We start from the raw sequence: 16,202 nt of genomic DNA, 5'->3' as shown, positions 1-16,202 counted from the left end.
AGGTGACTTGGAAATTTATTTTCATAGTTCATGAGACCTAATATCATCTTCTTGTAAAGATATCAGTCATACTGGATATGGGCCCACTCATATAACCCCATCTTATCTCAACTATCTATTTAAAGGTCCTTGTCTCCAAATAGACTTATTCTCAGGTATTGAAAGTTAGAATCTCAGCCTATGAATTTTGGAGAGCACCATTCAGTCCATAACAATGTATATCAATCATGTGTCTATTAATTGGTTACTCGTTGCTCCTCTGCCCATTACAATGTAAAGATCCATGGGAGTAATAATACTGACTTGCTCATCACTGTTTGCCCAAGTTCTATTATAGCACCTTGCTGATAACAGGTTTTCAATAACTATTTGCCCAATGTATAAGCAACTGCCTAAATGAATAAACCAGTAGAGCTGACCTCCAAAATAATTCAGAAGGATGTAATTTTAATAGTGAAAGAAGTGTTAATAGTGATTTTTTTTTTTAGCAAACATTCATGTTACCACAGTTTTATGCTGCATAATGTGTCAAAACTAGGGATGAGCTACATTTAGTGGAAGTACTAATTAGATAAAGGCCAGCGGAACTCCCAGAGGTGAAGATATGGCTTGAAGAACTGTATCATTCAAGATAGAAGTGCTCACCCTGATTAATACTTGTGGCCAGATGGTTTTAGGCTACCGCCCTGCAATTAACAGAGCTGCTCCCCAAATATTGTCCTTTTTCATATAAGTCATTTGTATCTAGCCACCATCTGCACATCAAGTAAACATGATAACTTTGTGAACTTCGTCCACTGCTTCAATTAAGTTGTCATTAATGCCTCTGTATTTCAGCTAAGATAATGTTGATGAGAAAATTCCATTAGCGAGGGCAAATACATAAATAGCCACAAGGCTATGATGGTCACAACAAGCTGTCTGCTGAGAACAGAGTTCAAGTTTCAAAAGTCAGAAATATGATGAGGCATTCCATTTTATGGGAAACTGAGAAATGCAATTGCTTGAGTTTCAAGATATCCTGCAAAGGTTGGAAATGTTTACCAAAACAGTGATCTCTTGGGCATCTGCAGCTTTGTCAAGTCTGAGTAATGACAGTGGTGTTATTTTATTTCATAGCTTACTCTTCTTTTTTTCCACTTAATCAAAAAAGGAACTGAGGGAGCTAGATTTTTATTACTACATCAGAATACTCTAATACAAACCTGATTTCACTTCCTTTGCTTGTTCCTATTTTTTGCTTTGATAATTATCTTATATAATTGACTTTGCCTCTATTAATTCAGGAAGGTTTTGAAGTGTCTACTCTCGGCTGGCGCTATACTCAGGCCTGAGGATGGAGGCATTGCCCACAGGAGCTCATAGGCATAGCTGGAAGGGATGGTCTTAAGGCATTTGTAGTGCAAGACGACACATGCTTAGGATAGTGGGGGAGCATTGAGGAGAGGATGAGTGAGAAAGAAGAGTTTTTCCAGGGGCAGCGTGAACACAGCTTGGTTTCGAAGAAAGGATAGAATTTGGCCAAAGAGGGAATGAAAGAATGTTCCAATCAGAGGAGAGAAGTAGGAGATCTAGAAGTATAAGAATCTACAGGTAACCCAGGATGACTGGGTCACAGAAGGCAAAAGAGAACAGACAAAATATAAAGCAACATTCTGGCAGGGACATCTGAGTTTGGACTGTATTGTGAAGGTGATTGAGAAATATCTGTCTCTGAAATTGAGCTTGATTTTTTACCATGTAGATTTTGGGGCTGAGCATTCAAGTCTATATCAAGGAAACAAGGGCATAAACATCAGCCACAAATATGTCACATTTCCTGTCTGACTCTAATGGATCACAAACCCAGATGTTTTCCTTGCATACCCTGACCAAGAGTTTCTGGGATCCAAGTTACCCTGACATATGGACCAGGCTCTAATAACTAGGAAAGGTTTAACCTGTGATTTATGGCCCAAGAACCAGGGAGATCCTGCTGCTAACACTTGGCAGTGGAACTTCAGCTGGTGAGATGCAAAATCAATCAATGAGCATTTGGAGAGGACAGGATGCTGCCCTGTTGATGCTGAGGGGGATACCAAAACAGGACTCAGAGCCTGACCCCCAGGAACTTGTAATCTCATTGAGGAGATGAGACTTGCAGTGATGCATTGTTAATTAATGGTAAAAAGCAGTAAATGATATTAACTAAATGCATAAATCAGACAGCAGATATTCTAGGAATTTGGAAGGAGAAATAATTATATTGGTCTGGTCAAGATAAGCATGCTTTGTTCATTTCTTGGTGTATTAACTGACTCATTCATTCATTTGGCACTTGTTATAAGCCCTGAACTATGCTAGGTGATTAGGATAGAAAGTCAAAAAAATATATGCTTCCTAATGCCTTTGGATAGCTCAGTCAGTTAAAGGTTTGACTCTTTTGATCAGGTTATGTATGATCTCAGGGTCTTGAGATCGAGCCCTAGTTGGGCTGTGCACTCAGTGGGGAGTCTGCTTGGGATTCTCTCACTCCCATCACCCTCTGCTCCTCCCCTTACTCTCTTTCTCTTAAATAAATAAATTTTTAAAAATTGTATGCTTTCTGTCCCTACAGTGGAGGAGAAGAAGCTCTAGAACAAATATGGGGATTGGAGGACAGGGAGATGGGCTTGGATATTGGAAAGCTAGGAGTAGAGGCACTGATTAGGTAAATGTATTCACTTGGAGCATAATGAATGTATTAGCCTAGCTACAGTAGGAAATTTAGGTAGGAATACTAGGAAATGGGATTGAGAGGATAGACGGAGACTTGATTATAGAAGGCATAGATTGTGAAGCTAAGCAGTTTGAGATTTGTTCTCTGGGCTTCATGACCCACTAGAATGACATTTGCTAAGAGGTGTTCTTTAGGCAGTTCAATCTAGTAGGCTGTCCTGTACCAGAAAGAAGTCAGAGGCTGGGAAAAGAGGGAGGCCATCACAAAAATTCCCAGCTATAGTGATAAAGGATAAAATAAAGGCTAGAGAGGGAATTTGAGGAAAAATGTGAATTCAGTCTACTATATAAGGAAGAGTTAATAAAATTTGATAATTTATGAATAAACAGCATCCAAAAAAAATAGAACTCAGGATCTAAATGGTAGCATAATGGTACTAATAATTGTAATATGCTCTTTTACGATGTGATTGGCATTTTAAGATTGCTTTATTCAATTATTTATGTATTCCCCACTTTGTTCTCACAAAAATTGAAACTACCTTTGAACTATTAAGTAAAGGTAGACATGACAGGGTGTGGAAAAAACACCTGAACTGGGTTTTCTAGACAAGATAAACCCTAGAAACTTCCAAGCCAAGCCAGGTAATTCTGCCTCTATTTTACAGATGAAGAAGCAGGTTTAGAGAGATTAAGAAATCTGTCTAAATTTCTAGAAATTATAAGTGACAGGGCCTTGAGCAAGGGGTAACAGGTGAATAAAGGCATTGAGGAAATCTGTGACAAGTTATTTCCAGGGTTGGAAATAGAGTCTTTGAGAACTTTGCTCTGGCCTGGGCTGAATCTCTGCATGTTGGCATGTGGCTCTAACAGCTCTTGCTTAGGGGTCCTGGGACAGCCAGGTTTCAAAGGTTCTGTATTCAAACCATCAAGAGAGATACTGAAATAAGATGAAATCTAAAATGCAAATACCTGTTAGGTATTTAAGGACAAGAAAAATACAGAAAGTAGGAGTGAGAGAGAAAGAGAGAGAGCACCCAGGCTCTGCAGCCTCCAAAATTATTTAACATGTCATTCCCAACCAACATTCCCCATCCACTCACCCCAGGCTCCCATTCCCCCAAACCCACCCAAACGACTTTTGTCAGTATTTGGAGACATTTTTGCTCCTAGGAGTAGGGGACTGTTACTGGCTCTAATGAGTCAGGGATGCTGCTAAACATGCCTACAAGAAGCATAGTGCATAACAGCCTACCCTCTCTAAGAATCATACTGTCTGAATGATCCAATGCCAGTGGATTATTGAAGGACACTGCTTCAAGGAAAACCTTACTTCTAAAAAAAAAATAAATAAAAAAAAAAAAAGATTTTAGGTCTTTCAGATTATTACTTAACTTCTCTTGAGTCTCAGTTCCAATAAATGTGAACTGTATGTTGCTATGAAGATCTCATCACAAAGTGTACTAAAAAAAGCATATTAAAGGGTGCTGGGTGGCGAACTTGGTTAAGTGTCTGACTCTTGTTTTCCGCTCAGGTCATGATCACAGGGTCATGATATTAAGCCCTACAACTGGCTCTGCGCTCAGTGAGGAGTCTGCTTGAGATTCTCCCCCTCTCTCTGCCCCTCCTTCTCTCTCTGTCTCTCAAATAAATAAATCTTTAAAAATAAAAAAGAAAATAAAAAGTCATATTAAATCTCCAATAATAGGGCAGCCCCGGTAGCGCAGCGGTTTCCTGCGGCCCGGAGTGTGGTCCTGGAGACTCTGGATCGAGTCCCACGTCGGGCTCCCTGCATGGAGCCTGCTTCTCCCTCTGCCTGTGTCTATGCATCTCTCTCTCTCTGTGTCTCTCATGAATAAATGGATAAAATCTTAAAAAAATAAATAAATCTTCAATAATATTACTTATCTGGAAAACTAAAATCAAAGTAATTAGCTAGAATGCCAAGTCAGATCTAAGTAGAATTCTAAGAAGAAACAGTAGTTGGATTGTATTTTAATTCTTAGAAGCTAGAAGATCCACAAAAGGCCCGGATCAAAGTTTGAACTCTGTATTGTCAAAATGGAAGTTTCCTTGTGAGAAGATGAACTGGTGTAGACACTTTGAAAACAGCATTTCCTCCAAAGATGAACTATGGAGTTACATATGACCGAGCACTTGTACTCCAAGATGCACATCTAAGAAAACCGAAAGCTCAGTTCTACACAGAAATGTGCACACGTGCTCACAGAAACATTATTTATAATCCTTTCCAAAATGGAAACAACCCAGATGTCCATCAACCAGTGAAATGGATAAATAAAATGTGATATAGCCCTACAATGGAGTATCATTCAGCTATAAAAATATCCTGATATAAGCTATAGCACAGGATGAACCTTGAAAAGGTGCTAAGTGAAAGAATCCAGTCACAAAAGGGAATCTAGGGTATGATTTCATGTATAGTAAGTGCCCAGGAGACAGAAATCCATACAGACAGAAGCAGACTCATGGTTGACTAGGGTGGGAGGTAAAGGGGTGAGAAGATTAGGGAAGTGATAGCTGCATGTTCCAGCATTTCTTTGAGGGGTTATAAAATGCTTTAGAATTAATTGTGGTGATGGTTGCCTAACTCTGTGAATATTTTAAAAACCATTAAATTGTGCATTTTAGATAAATGAATTGTATGGTATGTGAATTTTATCTCAAACTGTTTCAAAAATATAAATAATGAAACACAAAGTTGAATTCAATGGCAGAAAATAGACCTTTGCAGACGTAATTGGCCATCAGTTCCTGAAGCAGGGCAGGGCTGGCTTTGGTGATGTGGAGAGCAGGAGCTCAGTCTGGGTCCCCGGAACCACCCCTTCAATTCTGGTTCCAACCCAGTAGCCACGTGAACCTGAGCAGCTTCTCTGGCTTTTCATTTTAGCATCTATAGCATGAGAACAATAAAACTTGGCCTTCTGGACCATTGTAAGAGTTAGGAATTATACATTTAAAGGGCTTGACACATTGCGGTTATTAGATACTGTTAGCATGCATTATTAGCTATTTTTACAATCGTCCTGTGTTTCAAAATTTCATTTTCAAGTTCAGTTAAAAAAAAATATATATATATATATATATATATATATATATATATTTTTTTTTTTTTTTTTTTTTTTTTTTTTTTCACGGAGAAAAACTTTTCAGTCTTGGCTTGGATCCTGAGCAAAGCACAGAACATCTTTTTTAACCCTTTTTGTAAAGGATCTTTATCTGAATGCCTTAGGCTGGATTCAGGAAACTGGGAGCAGCTGCTTTAAACCATGAGGGCAAGAAATGAGAAAGAATCAAAACATTTCCTATCCTTTATCTCAACTTAAACTGTTTGTTACTCTTAAAAAAAATCATAAAACTTGTACATTTTGTTTTTAGAAATTTGAAATTTCCAGTACTCTGTATGAGAGGAAAAAAAAAAAGAATTAATCATTCCAGGTCATTCTGCATTTTCTCTTTCTAGGAATTTTTAACAAAATGGAAACCATAACTACACATACTATTTAGCCTGAGTTTTTCACTTATCAGGATTTCACATGCATTCTTGGACATTATAATTTTTAATGACTGCATTATATTTTGTATTATTAAATACACCATATTTGATTTAGCTAACCTGGAAACATTGGTAATTGTGGATTTTTGATCTGTGGAAATAATAGTGTTATGAAGCCTTTTCACGATAAATCTTGGCTGCAGCTCTTGTGCTATTTTAGGATTAATTCTTTGCAATATAATTTATGGAGAATGAAGTATCATATTTTAGGGTTTTTTTTACTTTGTTTGATATTTTGCCTTCCATTTAATGCACAAACTTATGTTGCCACAAACACTATATGAAATTTCTTGTTTCCCACTAACTTAGTTGTTATCCACTAACTTTGCATATTGGTTTTTATGTTTTGTCTGGGAGATGGCAAATATTATTTGACATCACTCTGAAGGTCAGAAAAGTTACATTTGTCATCATCCAACATTCTTTCCAGAATCCAAATCCCACATTTGAATGCTTAGAACTCCAAAGTGACCCTAATTACACCTCCAGGGGCTTTTCCCCATCAGGTGTTCCTGACCTCAAAGCTAGTGCTTCCCCATTCTCTCCACTGAAAACTTCTATTCTTTCAGAACTTTTTGTCTCAGGGGAGGTTTTGGGGAGGAAAGCAACCCAATAGAATTGATTTTCCCTAATTTATGTATAATTAATAGCACTTAAACCTGTACCTTTAAAAAAAGAATTCTTAGAAACTAAACCTTGAAGGACCCCTAGCAGTGTTATATATATTATAGCTATTAACAGGATGAAGTAGGAAGGAGGACCTAGACAGAAAGCAGATTTTTAGAAGGAAACATACCACTTTGCTTGCCTTGGAATTTGTTCCCAGCTCAGCCCCTCTCTAAAACCAGCTTTTTCTTTCCCAGCTTCTTTTCTCCCTCTCTGGAAACCTCAAATGATGTAGTTCTTAACCCAGGCTGCACAACTGACTCTGGGGATCTTTGAAACTTCCAAGGCCTGGGGACCACCCCTGAAGCCTGCCTTAATTAACCTGGTGTGGGGCCCAGGGACCTGTCTTTTCAGAAGCTCCCCAGGTGCCCTTTGTGTGGTCAGCATGGGGAACTACTGCCCCAATAATTTTCTTCAGAAGAGTGAAGATTTCACACAGGCTCCCCTGCAGGGACTCAGGACCATGGAGGAAAAGATCAAAAAGATCAAACCAAAAAGAAAAGCAGAGTAAAAAGGGAAGAAAAAAAAAAGAAGGAAAAATGAAAAAAGGAAAAAGAAAACAACCAACCAAGCAATTGATGTTAAAGGGAGTGACAAGGATAGTGATCTGGGAAGGGGGGTGGGGTGGGGGAGACCCAGACCCAGCTTTCAAAGGCCATGCTCTTGCCCTGCCACTCAGGGGGGTCAGACTTATTCTTTTAGGCCACCTTCATTTGTAAAATGACTAGAGGATGTATCTCTGATTAGGTAGGACACTCCCCTTGATCTCTGTCTGTGGCTTCTTTCTTATTGTATCCTGATGCTTAGCAGGGCACTGGGCCCTTAGGGGCTATTTACATCCTCTAAACTGAATTAGTTACTGACTCCTTTCCAGTTTAAACAGTCTATAGATTGTCTGCAGATGCAGTCTCCTATGTTATGCAAATGTATTTCAATCAGTATGCAAATAAGGGTAAAAAGAAGTAACGACATACAGCTGGGTATGCCCCCCAAATGCCCCTGCCAGAAGTCAAATGTTCATCACCAGGAAACATCTGACAGAGCCTCTACCTCATTAGCAGAGACCCTGTGGTTAGGACCCAGGCTCTGGCTTTTGGGAGGAAGTAAGGCCGCCAGGTTGAGCCACCCCTGGGTTCACCCCTAGCAGATGTTCAGGGCTGCAGTGAAGACTGCTAGGGAGCTGGCTGGAAATGCAGGAGGGTCCCTTACATCTGGCCTATTGTGAGCAGATGGGGCACAGCTGCCCTGGTGCAATGCAGCTGGGCCCCTGCCTGGTGCTGTGCTTCTCCTTGGGCAGCTTCTCCAACCATCTGAGAGCTCAGGGGCACAAGCTCTTCAGTAGCTGTTCTGAAGAGCCCTGCAGACCTCTGCTCTGATTTTCAGGGCTTGCTTCCCAGCTGGTTTCTTAGGGACTGCTCCCGTAGGCTCTCCTAAGTCTTATCCCTTCTACCTCCAGAAATAGCTCTTAATCCATCCCTTGCTCTCCATTTTCACTGCTGCTACTTTGGCTGAGATTCTCATTCTGTCCCCTGGGGCCAGCGCAAAAAGTAGACTCCCTCAGTTCTGCTTCCAGCCCTGATTCCTCCCAGCTGTCCTCTGCCACCAGAGTCTTTGGATAAGTATCTCCAGCCAGGTCTTCCCCAGGCTAAGGACTCCTCATGGGCTCCCTTTGTTCCAAAGCAACGATTTTCATTCTTGGCTATACATTAGAATCACCCAAGGAGCTTTTAAAAAATTCAGATGCCTAGGGTGTCATCCTCAAAGATTCTGATGGAATGGCTTGAACAAAGAACTCTTCAGAATCATTTCTCCAAGGAAATTGTGGAAACCCATTCCTTAGTTTCGCATGCCAGGCCCCTGCGTGATTGATTCCTTTCTCATTTGCCTTCCTCTTGTTTCCCCCTGCTTCTCATTCCAGACCTTCGCTTTTTTTTTTTTTTTTTTTTTGTATAGGCTGTCTCCTGGACTCTTGCTTTGTGAGTAGAGAGCTCTTGTGCATTTTTCAGAACTTCCCTGAACTGTCACTATCTCATTTGTGAAGCCTTTTTGGCACCCTCACATGCCATTACTTAGGCTTGCTTTCTTCTCTGCACCCAAAATTGCAAGTGTTGCTCTTTGCTTGCTTGTTTGTGTATCCCACTACCCTGAACTCAAAGGACAGTATTTGAATCCTTCTTACATATTTCTCTTCTATTTAGTGATGGACCATAGACACCAGGTGTTGTTTCTCTCCACACTTCCAGATATGAGGGACCATTTTGCAGTTGCTATTCTGACCATTTGTTTTAGCTAACATCAGTGTCTACTTACGATGTGACATGAACGGTGCTAGATGCGCTCCTGTAGTAACTACTGTATAATTCTCACAATGGTGTATAAGTACAATCATTTCCCTCATTTTGCAGGGGAAAAACTGAGCAATAAGAGTAAGAAGGCCACTCAACACCTAGCAAGGCACAATAAATGTCTGTTGAGGGAAGACATGCGTGGTGGTGTGCTTTTGTCACAGACACATCTTTGGGACCAGATTGGTGAATAAGATTATCTTTCCTTCAGCAAGTACTTGGCACCAACAACCTTAATAGATGATATATTTTGTAGAAGGAAATAGTTCCAATATTCATGACTAGTTCCCAAATCAAATTCTCAGTCAGATAGGCCAGCACGGTAGTGTGCACAAAAGACATTTGGGGCATGAGAACAAGAGAGGAATTAACTTGTAATCAACACCTACCATGCCTGCAACTGTCCTTGAAACTTCCCTACCAGATCTCAATTGATCCTTTGAATGATAACACAAACTACGAATTATGATCTTTGCAGATGATAAAGCCAGAGTTCAGGGAAATTCTCACTGGATAACTCAGCCAGTGTCACCTAATTAGTTAAGGAAAAATGTTGGGATTGAAATAGTCTGTTACTTCTCTGACAGGACACTGCCTCTGCCTGGCACATCATTAGAATTTACCATGCTTCAGATCTATTTTTGATTTTTTACTGAAAAAGGCAGAAAAGGCGTTTGTGGAAAACTGTGAGAAAACTAAAATCTCCTATAACCCCCACTACCCAGGGATAAAATCTCTATGGGCATTTTGAGATTTTCTCTTTCAACCTTTTACTCTGAATTTCTATCAAAAGGTCAATTCATTTAGCCACGCCTTTGGTTGTAGTATACAAATTTGTGTTTTGCCCTTTTGTTTTGAAACCAAACATATTAGATGTGGTTCAGCCACTTTGAAAATAATAGAATTAAAGTGGTAAACAGAGAAAGAAAGGTGAAATTTGTGGAGACACTGGGGGTTTGGTTTAAGCACAAGGAGACATGGGGAGCATACTGAGGATGCACAGGAACGCAGCAAGTGAAGAGGATGAGCCCCACTTGCTCCAGACCTCCCCAATCAATCATCCCTATGCTTGCCTTTCCTGTTTCTTTTGCAGGCAGCAGCTTGAATGATGGCTTGTGGCATTCAGTTAGCATCAACGCCAGAAGGGACCGCATCACTCTCTCTCTGGATAATGATGCAGCATCCCCGGCCCAGGATACTACCCGTGTACAGATCTATTCTGGAAATAGCTACTACTTTGGAGGTAAATTCCTTAGCTTTTGAGAATTAAAGAGGGAGGGAGAATGCAGTGAACAATTATTTCTCCCTGATGATTCTTTTTTGTCAATTTGACTATACTGTCTCTCTCTCACACACACATAGGTACCCACTCCCAAAAACAAAATAATGAGAAACCAACTCTCTAACAGCTGTGCAAATATAAACTATCTAGGTCAGTTAAGAAGAAAAAAAAAACTAGCTATAAGAGCCAGTGTTATATAACATGTCCAAAGGAGATTTTTGTAGTCATGCCAAGCTCTGTGATCACATTGGGAAGGAGAAAGTCAGCTGAAAACTTAGAGAATGTGTACTAACAGTCAGCAGTATGTGCAAAAGGAAAAATCCAGGTGGGAAGGCACAACCGGCACGTTCAACTTTCTAGGCTATCCTTTGCTCCTTTGCTGCCTGAATCCCTATCTGTTCATTCCTTCCTGGCATCCCTGCAGGCCATGCTCATGGAATGGGGCTCTAAAAATGGGGAAGGTCCATGAACTTGTAGCTCCACATGGAGCAGACAGTACAGAACTAGCTCTCTCCATCGCTAGGTGAATCCTAGGGAACTTCCCTATGATGAAAACACAGGGCAAACTAGAAAAGATGAAAAATATGTGATTAGGAATTCACTACCTTTTTATGGATGTATGTGCATTTATATTTACTTCTTTCAAGGCATTTATTTCATTAAAAATATAGTATCTAATTTCCTAGTCTTCTGTTTGCATTAGAAAAACAGTCTCTGGAGAGTAATCTCAATTACTGTGTGACCTTGAGCAAGACACTGAACTTCCTTAATTTAAGCAAGTCCCTGAACTTCCTTATCTAGGACATGGGGAAGCAAAGCCAAATTGTTGGAAAACTTGAGTAAGGTCAGCGTTTAAGTGTATAGCCCAGGGCTTCCAATAGGGCACAGAATGGACAAACTGGCTTTGACTTTTGCAAATATGGGCATGGGCTGCCCCTGTCCTCTGGTTGCTAATTCTTTTTCCATTAGGAAACTGAAAGGAAGTATTGTGTAAAATTACGAAGTACAGTCTCTCAAATGGAATTTACAAATCATCTCTCTCATGTCATGACATGTGGTTAAGCTTTGAAATACAAAATGAGCTTTGTATAGGTGCAGCATATTTATTGGGGCATCCTGGAAGAGAATCAGCATAGAGCAATATTTTTGTGGTTTGATTTTTAAGGCCCCAGGAAGGGTCTCTGTCCTTCATTCTAAGTTTTCTCCATGTATGCAAGGACAATGATTCCTCCAAGAAGGGAGCACTTCCATTCACTGCAAATGGTCTTACCTCATTTAGTTCATGTAGCAACTTTGGAAGATAGGCAAATTTAGCTCATTTCACAGATAAAATAAGACTGGTGTTTACTAAGGTAATATAATTTATTTAAATATTAGAATTGGGATTCACCCCCAAGTCTGTATTCTCCACAACCCACTAGGTTGGGACATCTAGCAAATGTATCATAAAGGATGCAGAAGAAGAGTTTCGGGGGTCCCAGAGATCCATGTCACGGAGTGCATAATTTTTGGCATCTTATGCAATGTTCACCAACAAAGAGAGAGAAACATTCTTATACCTGTTTCTGGGGAAAACAGTGTTCAATAATGATGGCATCTGCAATGCTTCAAAGGGAAAATGTCTGCCTTCCCCAAGTTAAGGGGGCACTGGGTTTAGAAGGTGAAGATTTATCTGTGATTTAAACAGTATTTAAAGAAGCGACCCACATGTAGACTATAAACTTAAGGAAGGTGAAAAATGAGTTTGAGTAATAATAGTCAACTTACATAAATTCTCTCTACAGCTTCAATTAGAACTTGTAGCATCTCTCTTCGTTTTATAGTGTGCCTGTGAGCTGTTAACCAGCTGCTGGGCTTCAGCCCAGCAGTGACTGTCTATTAGGAATGGCTGAAATAATTCCCAATTATTTATGGGTTATTGCCATGTTTTCAAGCTTGCATTCCCATATGCTCCGAACCTATTAAAACCATTGGGATGGAGTTTATAAAGAGCACAAGCACTCGTATACCTATGTTGCTCTGTACCTGTCTTAATGAGAAGTAGATATGCCCTGGATGCAAGCTATGCTAAATTAGTGTAATGTAGTTTTCTTTAAAGAACACTCTTTAAAAAGGTATGGTGTTAACCTTTCACGTGTGCTATTATAGCCCTATAACTATGTGCATTTAAACACCTAGTTCCTTTGGCGTCGGCGTCCTTTGGTGCCGTTTGCTTTGCGCAACTCTTCAAAATTCCAGTTACATTCCTATGTGTACCTTTTTCAGGAACTAAGCCTGTTAATGCTAACAATTAGCCAGACAATTACTCTGCCACCATTCTTACCCAAAGCATAATTTCCTTTGAAAGTGTAATTCAGAATTGAATTGTGCATTTAGAATGTGTTTCAAGACAGAAGCAACATTCCCAAGTAGTTATAATATGTTGCCTCCTTGGGATGAGTGAAGTATACCACGCGGTGGAATGGTGGGTAGCTTACCAACAGGCAAAAAGAAATAAGAACGAGATAAATGCTGTAGTATTGGTATTCCCTTTAACACATTTTGTTTTTTGTTCTGTACAGCGATTGAGGACACCCCGTTTTGTACCAATTCTGTCCCTTCTGTGAGAATGCTAGGATTTACAACAAAAATGCATGCACTGCTGTGAATGAAAAAGCCCCAGAATAATTAGACCTCCAGGTCCTCCATCAATAGGTCGCCAAAGCAATGACTGATCATTTCAGTATTCTTCTTCATTTTTTTTCTCTGTCCCACAGGGTGCCCCGACAATCTCACCGATTCCCAATGTTTAAATCCCATTAAGGCTTTCCAAGGCTGCATGAGGCTCATCTTTATTGATAACCAGCCCAAGGACCTCATTTCAGTTCAGCAAGGTTCCCTGGGGAATTTTAGTGATTTACACATTGATCTGTGTAGCATCAAAGACAGGTAATTATTGTCTCTTCTCTGTTCTCCCACCCCCTTCCCATTCTCACTGTTCTAAATATGAGTTTCTTTAAGCAAAATTCTAATCCACTGACATTAGCCACATTAGACATAATTGAGTCGCCTAATGGAAAATATTTCTGAAAGGATTTCAGGCCCAGAGAAAAATGGTTTAAATTAGTTGAGTCTCTCTTCATGTTGACTTGCAGTAAATGGGATATGCAAATTAAATCAAAATACAAATTTGTGACAGGATTAAAATTTTATGCATAAACAACAGTTGATTACTTTGAAGTTAAGAGTAAAGCATAAAGGAGGGAGGGATTACTTCTCTCTTAAACCATTTTGTTCTTTACTGTAGTGAGCCTTTCTAATGGGGGCAGATGAGCATTAGGCTCTCAAGGTCTAGAAGAGAGGTTCAGGTGCTGCCAGTGGTGCAGTAACTCCTGGGGCAGCCGGCCTTTGCTTGTGCTATCCCTAACCTATTGCTTCTTTGGCCCAGAAGAGACCAGGCTGCAGACAGAGAGAATCAGCACTTAGACTCTGCAGCCCACAAATCTAGCAGAAACTCAGCTTCTCTATTTCTTCTGGGCTCTGACTCCTTTTATATATAAAGTTTCTAGGATCAAAGACATGCTGCAGAAAATTAAAGAGGATCAATTCTGATTTTTCATCCAGGTTTATCATGATCTTCATGTTTTATCTCTAGCACTTACTTCCTTTATTCTCACAATTATACTCATCCCCATCAAAATATCATCTATTAAGTGGGTGAATATATATGTTACATGTTTGCCTGTGTGTTGGTGATACAGGGTCTCTGCTCATGTCTCATCAGGGAATGAATTAACCGTTACAATAAAGTACAATAAACACCCAAGAAGTTCACCTTTATCTGTGGGACTTATGGTAGCCACAACTCCATCTGGCCTTAGGGAGAATAAGGTCGAGAAGGTTTTTAAGAAGTGGTGCTGAGCTGGATTTTAAAGGACAAGCAAGACTTAGCTGAGGAATGGTGAGGGGTGCTCAGGTAGGATGGATTTTCAGGGTGCAGCATGGGAAATGGCATAGAAATAGAAGAAATCATGGCTGGCAAGTATTTTGTCAATTTGAGGTGCATATTTTTCATTTTAAAATCTCTAATATTCAGACACATTTTGCAATCAATGGTGCATCATTTTTCGATTGGCAACATTTTTTCTCAGTGGCATATAAAATAATGGTATGTCTTGCAGTGAATAGTGTCTTAGAGTCAATAAAATATAACTTGGTAGAGTTGGGTACGTCACTCCACCACAGTGACCTACATGGTGTGAATGTGGCTAGAGATGGGGGCCAAAAGTAACTATGACGAAATTTGTTTGTTTGTGGAATGCTGACTCCTGTGCTAGGTGAGAGTCAGGAAGGAAGGTATGAGACTTGCTTCTTAGATGGAATACTTAGGAAAAATTGAAAAGGATGAATCAAAGAGAACCAGCCCAGAGATGGGAAGGTAACTGCCTCTGTCCCAGGGAGCAATGATGAGAAGTAGCAGGTGCCTCTTCTGAGAAGCACAGAAATTAGCTATGCAGGTTGTGTCCTCTGATGCTCAGAATGACCAATATAATTTGATGGAGCTTTATGTGCATGTTTCTTTGTTAATACCACTACACATGGGATCCTCAACAAATCACACAGACTTCCTGCCTCTTCTGCTTTTTTTTTTTTTTTTTTTCTATTTGACCAGCTGGAAAAGTGGGTAATAAAATGTGTGCTTCATTAGGATGTGTTAGTTTAGAGACCTCAGAATAAAAGATACTACACAGAATGGTTGCCACCCCTATAGTCTTTATTAACAACGAGAGGGAAGCATCCAGCTTCATCAGCCAGCAGAGCCTTTTGCAAAGTGGAGATCAATAGAGGGAACATTTATCAGCAGGGATCTCTTATGATACCTTAATTTCTAATCAAGGACGCTGTCATTATTTTCGATTACATGAAAGTCATTGCCATCTATACTGCATCATTACTTTTGTGTAATTGTAGTCTGTATAATTGTATTACATACAATTGTGTTTTGGTTAATTATATAATAAGGGATTGTGTTTAGTTTAGTGAGTAAATGGTACGTTTTTCTTGATTTACCAGACAGTGTCTCTAACAGAAGGGGATACTGTGGTACAAGACTTTGCTTGATTAGTTGTTTCTTGAAGTTATATTTAACATTTGTTGGAGAGGGGCAGGAGTTTGAAAAGCTAAGTTGTGTGCTTTATTTTTAATGTGTTGGTCAACTGAAACTGATTTAAGGGCAAATGCGAAGTCTTTGTCAACCTCTAGACATTGTCTACCTGCTTGCCATTTAGGGGTGGGGTGTGGTGTGGTGGAAGAGGTTGGGGTAGAGAAGTCTGGCTGTGTGTGTATTTTCTTGGCTCTGTTGTTTTTTTTGTTTTGTTTTGTTTTGTTTTGTTTTGTTGTTTTGTTTTGTTTTGTTTTTAACTGTGTTCCATTCTGGAAAGTGCAAGAAGAACAGCCTTTGATCCGGCCTAAGTGTCTCTTTTCTCCCAGACTCAATTCTCTGTCCCTTCCTCTAGGGCTGTAGAGACCCAGGCCTCCTTCCCTGCTTCTCTGTGATTGCCTGCCCCAACCTCCCTCTCCTCCCTCAGAGTGAGCCCACCTGGCTTCTAGAGATACTCTGCACTCTCATTGTCCCTTGGGTTCTCAGTTCCAGTCA

General features: G+C 40.0%; 1 protein-coding gene across 2 annotated transcripts in view; it reads left to right on the top strand.

Annotated features, from left to right (window-relative positions):
* Nucleotides 1–16,202, top strand: part of CNTNAP5 (contactin associated protein family member 5) — a 796,713-nt gene that overhangs the window by 425,435 nt on the left and 355,076 nt on the right. For both annotated transcript variants that reach the window (XM_077861335.1, XM_077861336.1), the window contains exons 9-10: nucleotides 10,379–10,528; nucleotides 13,324–13,495. In XM_077861335.1, coding sequence (XP_077717461.1) covers nucleotides 10,379–10,528; nucleotides 13,324–13,495 — 322 coding nt within the window. The remainder of the gene's footprint in view (nucleotides 1–10,378; nucleotides 10,529–13,323; nucleotides 13,496–16,202) is intronic.

This window comes from Canis aureus, chromosome 20 (assembly GCF_053574225.1).
Source record: "Canis aureus isolate CA01 chromosome 20, VMU_Caureus_v.1.0, whole genome shotgun sequence".
NCBI lineage: Eukaryota > Metazoa > Chordata > Mammalia > Carnivora > Canidae > Canis > Canis aureus.
Note: the sequence above shows the minus strand (reverse complement) of the source record. Positions and strands in the feature narration are given on the sequence as shown.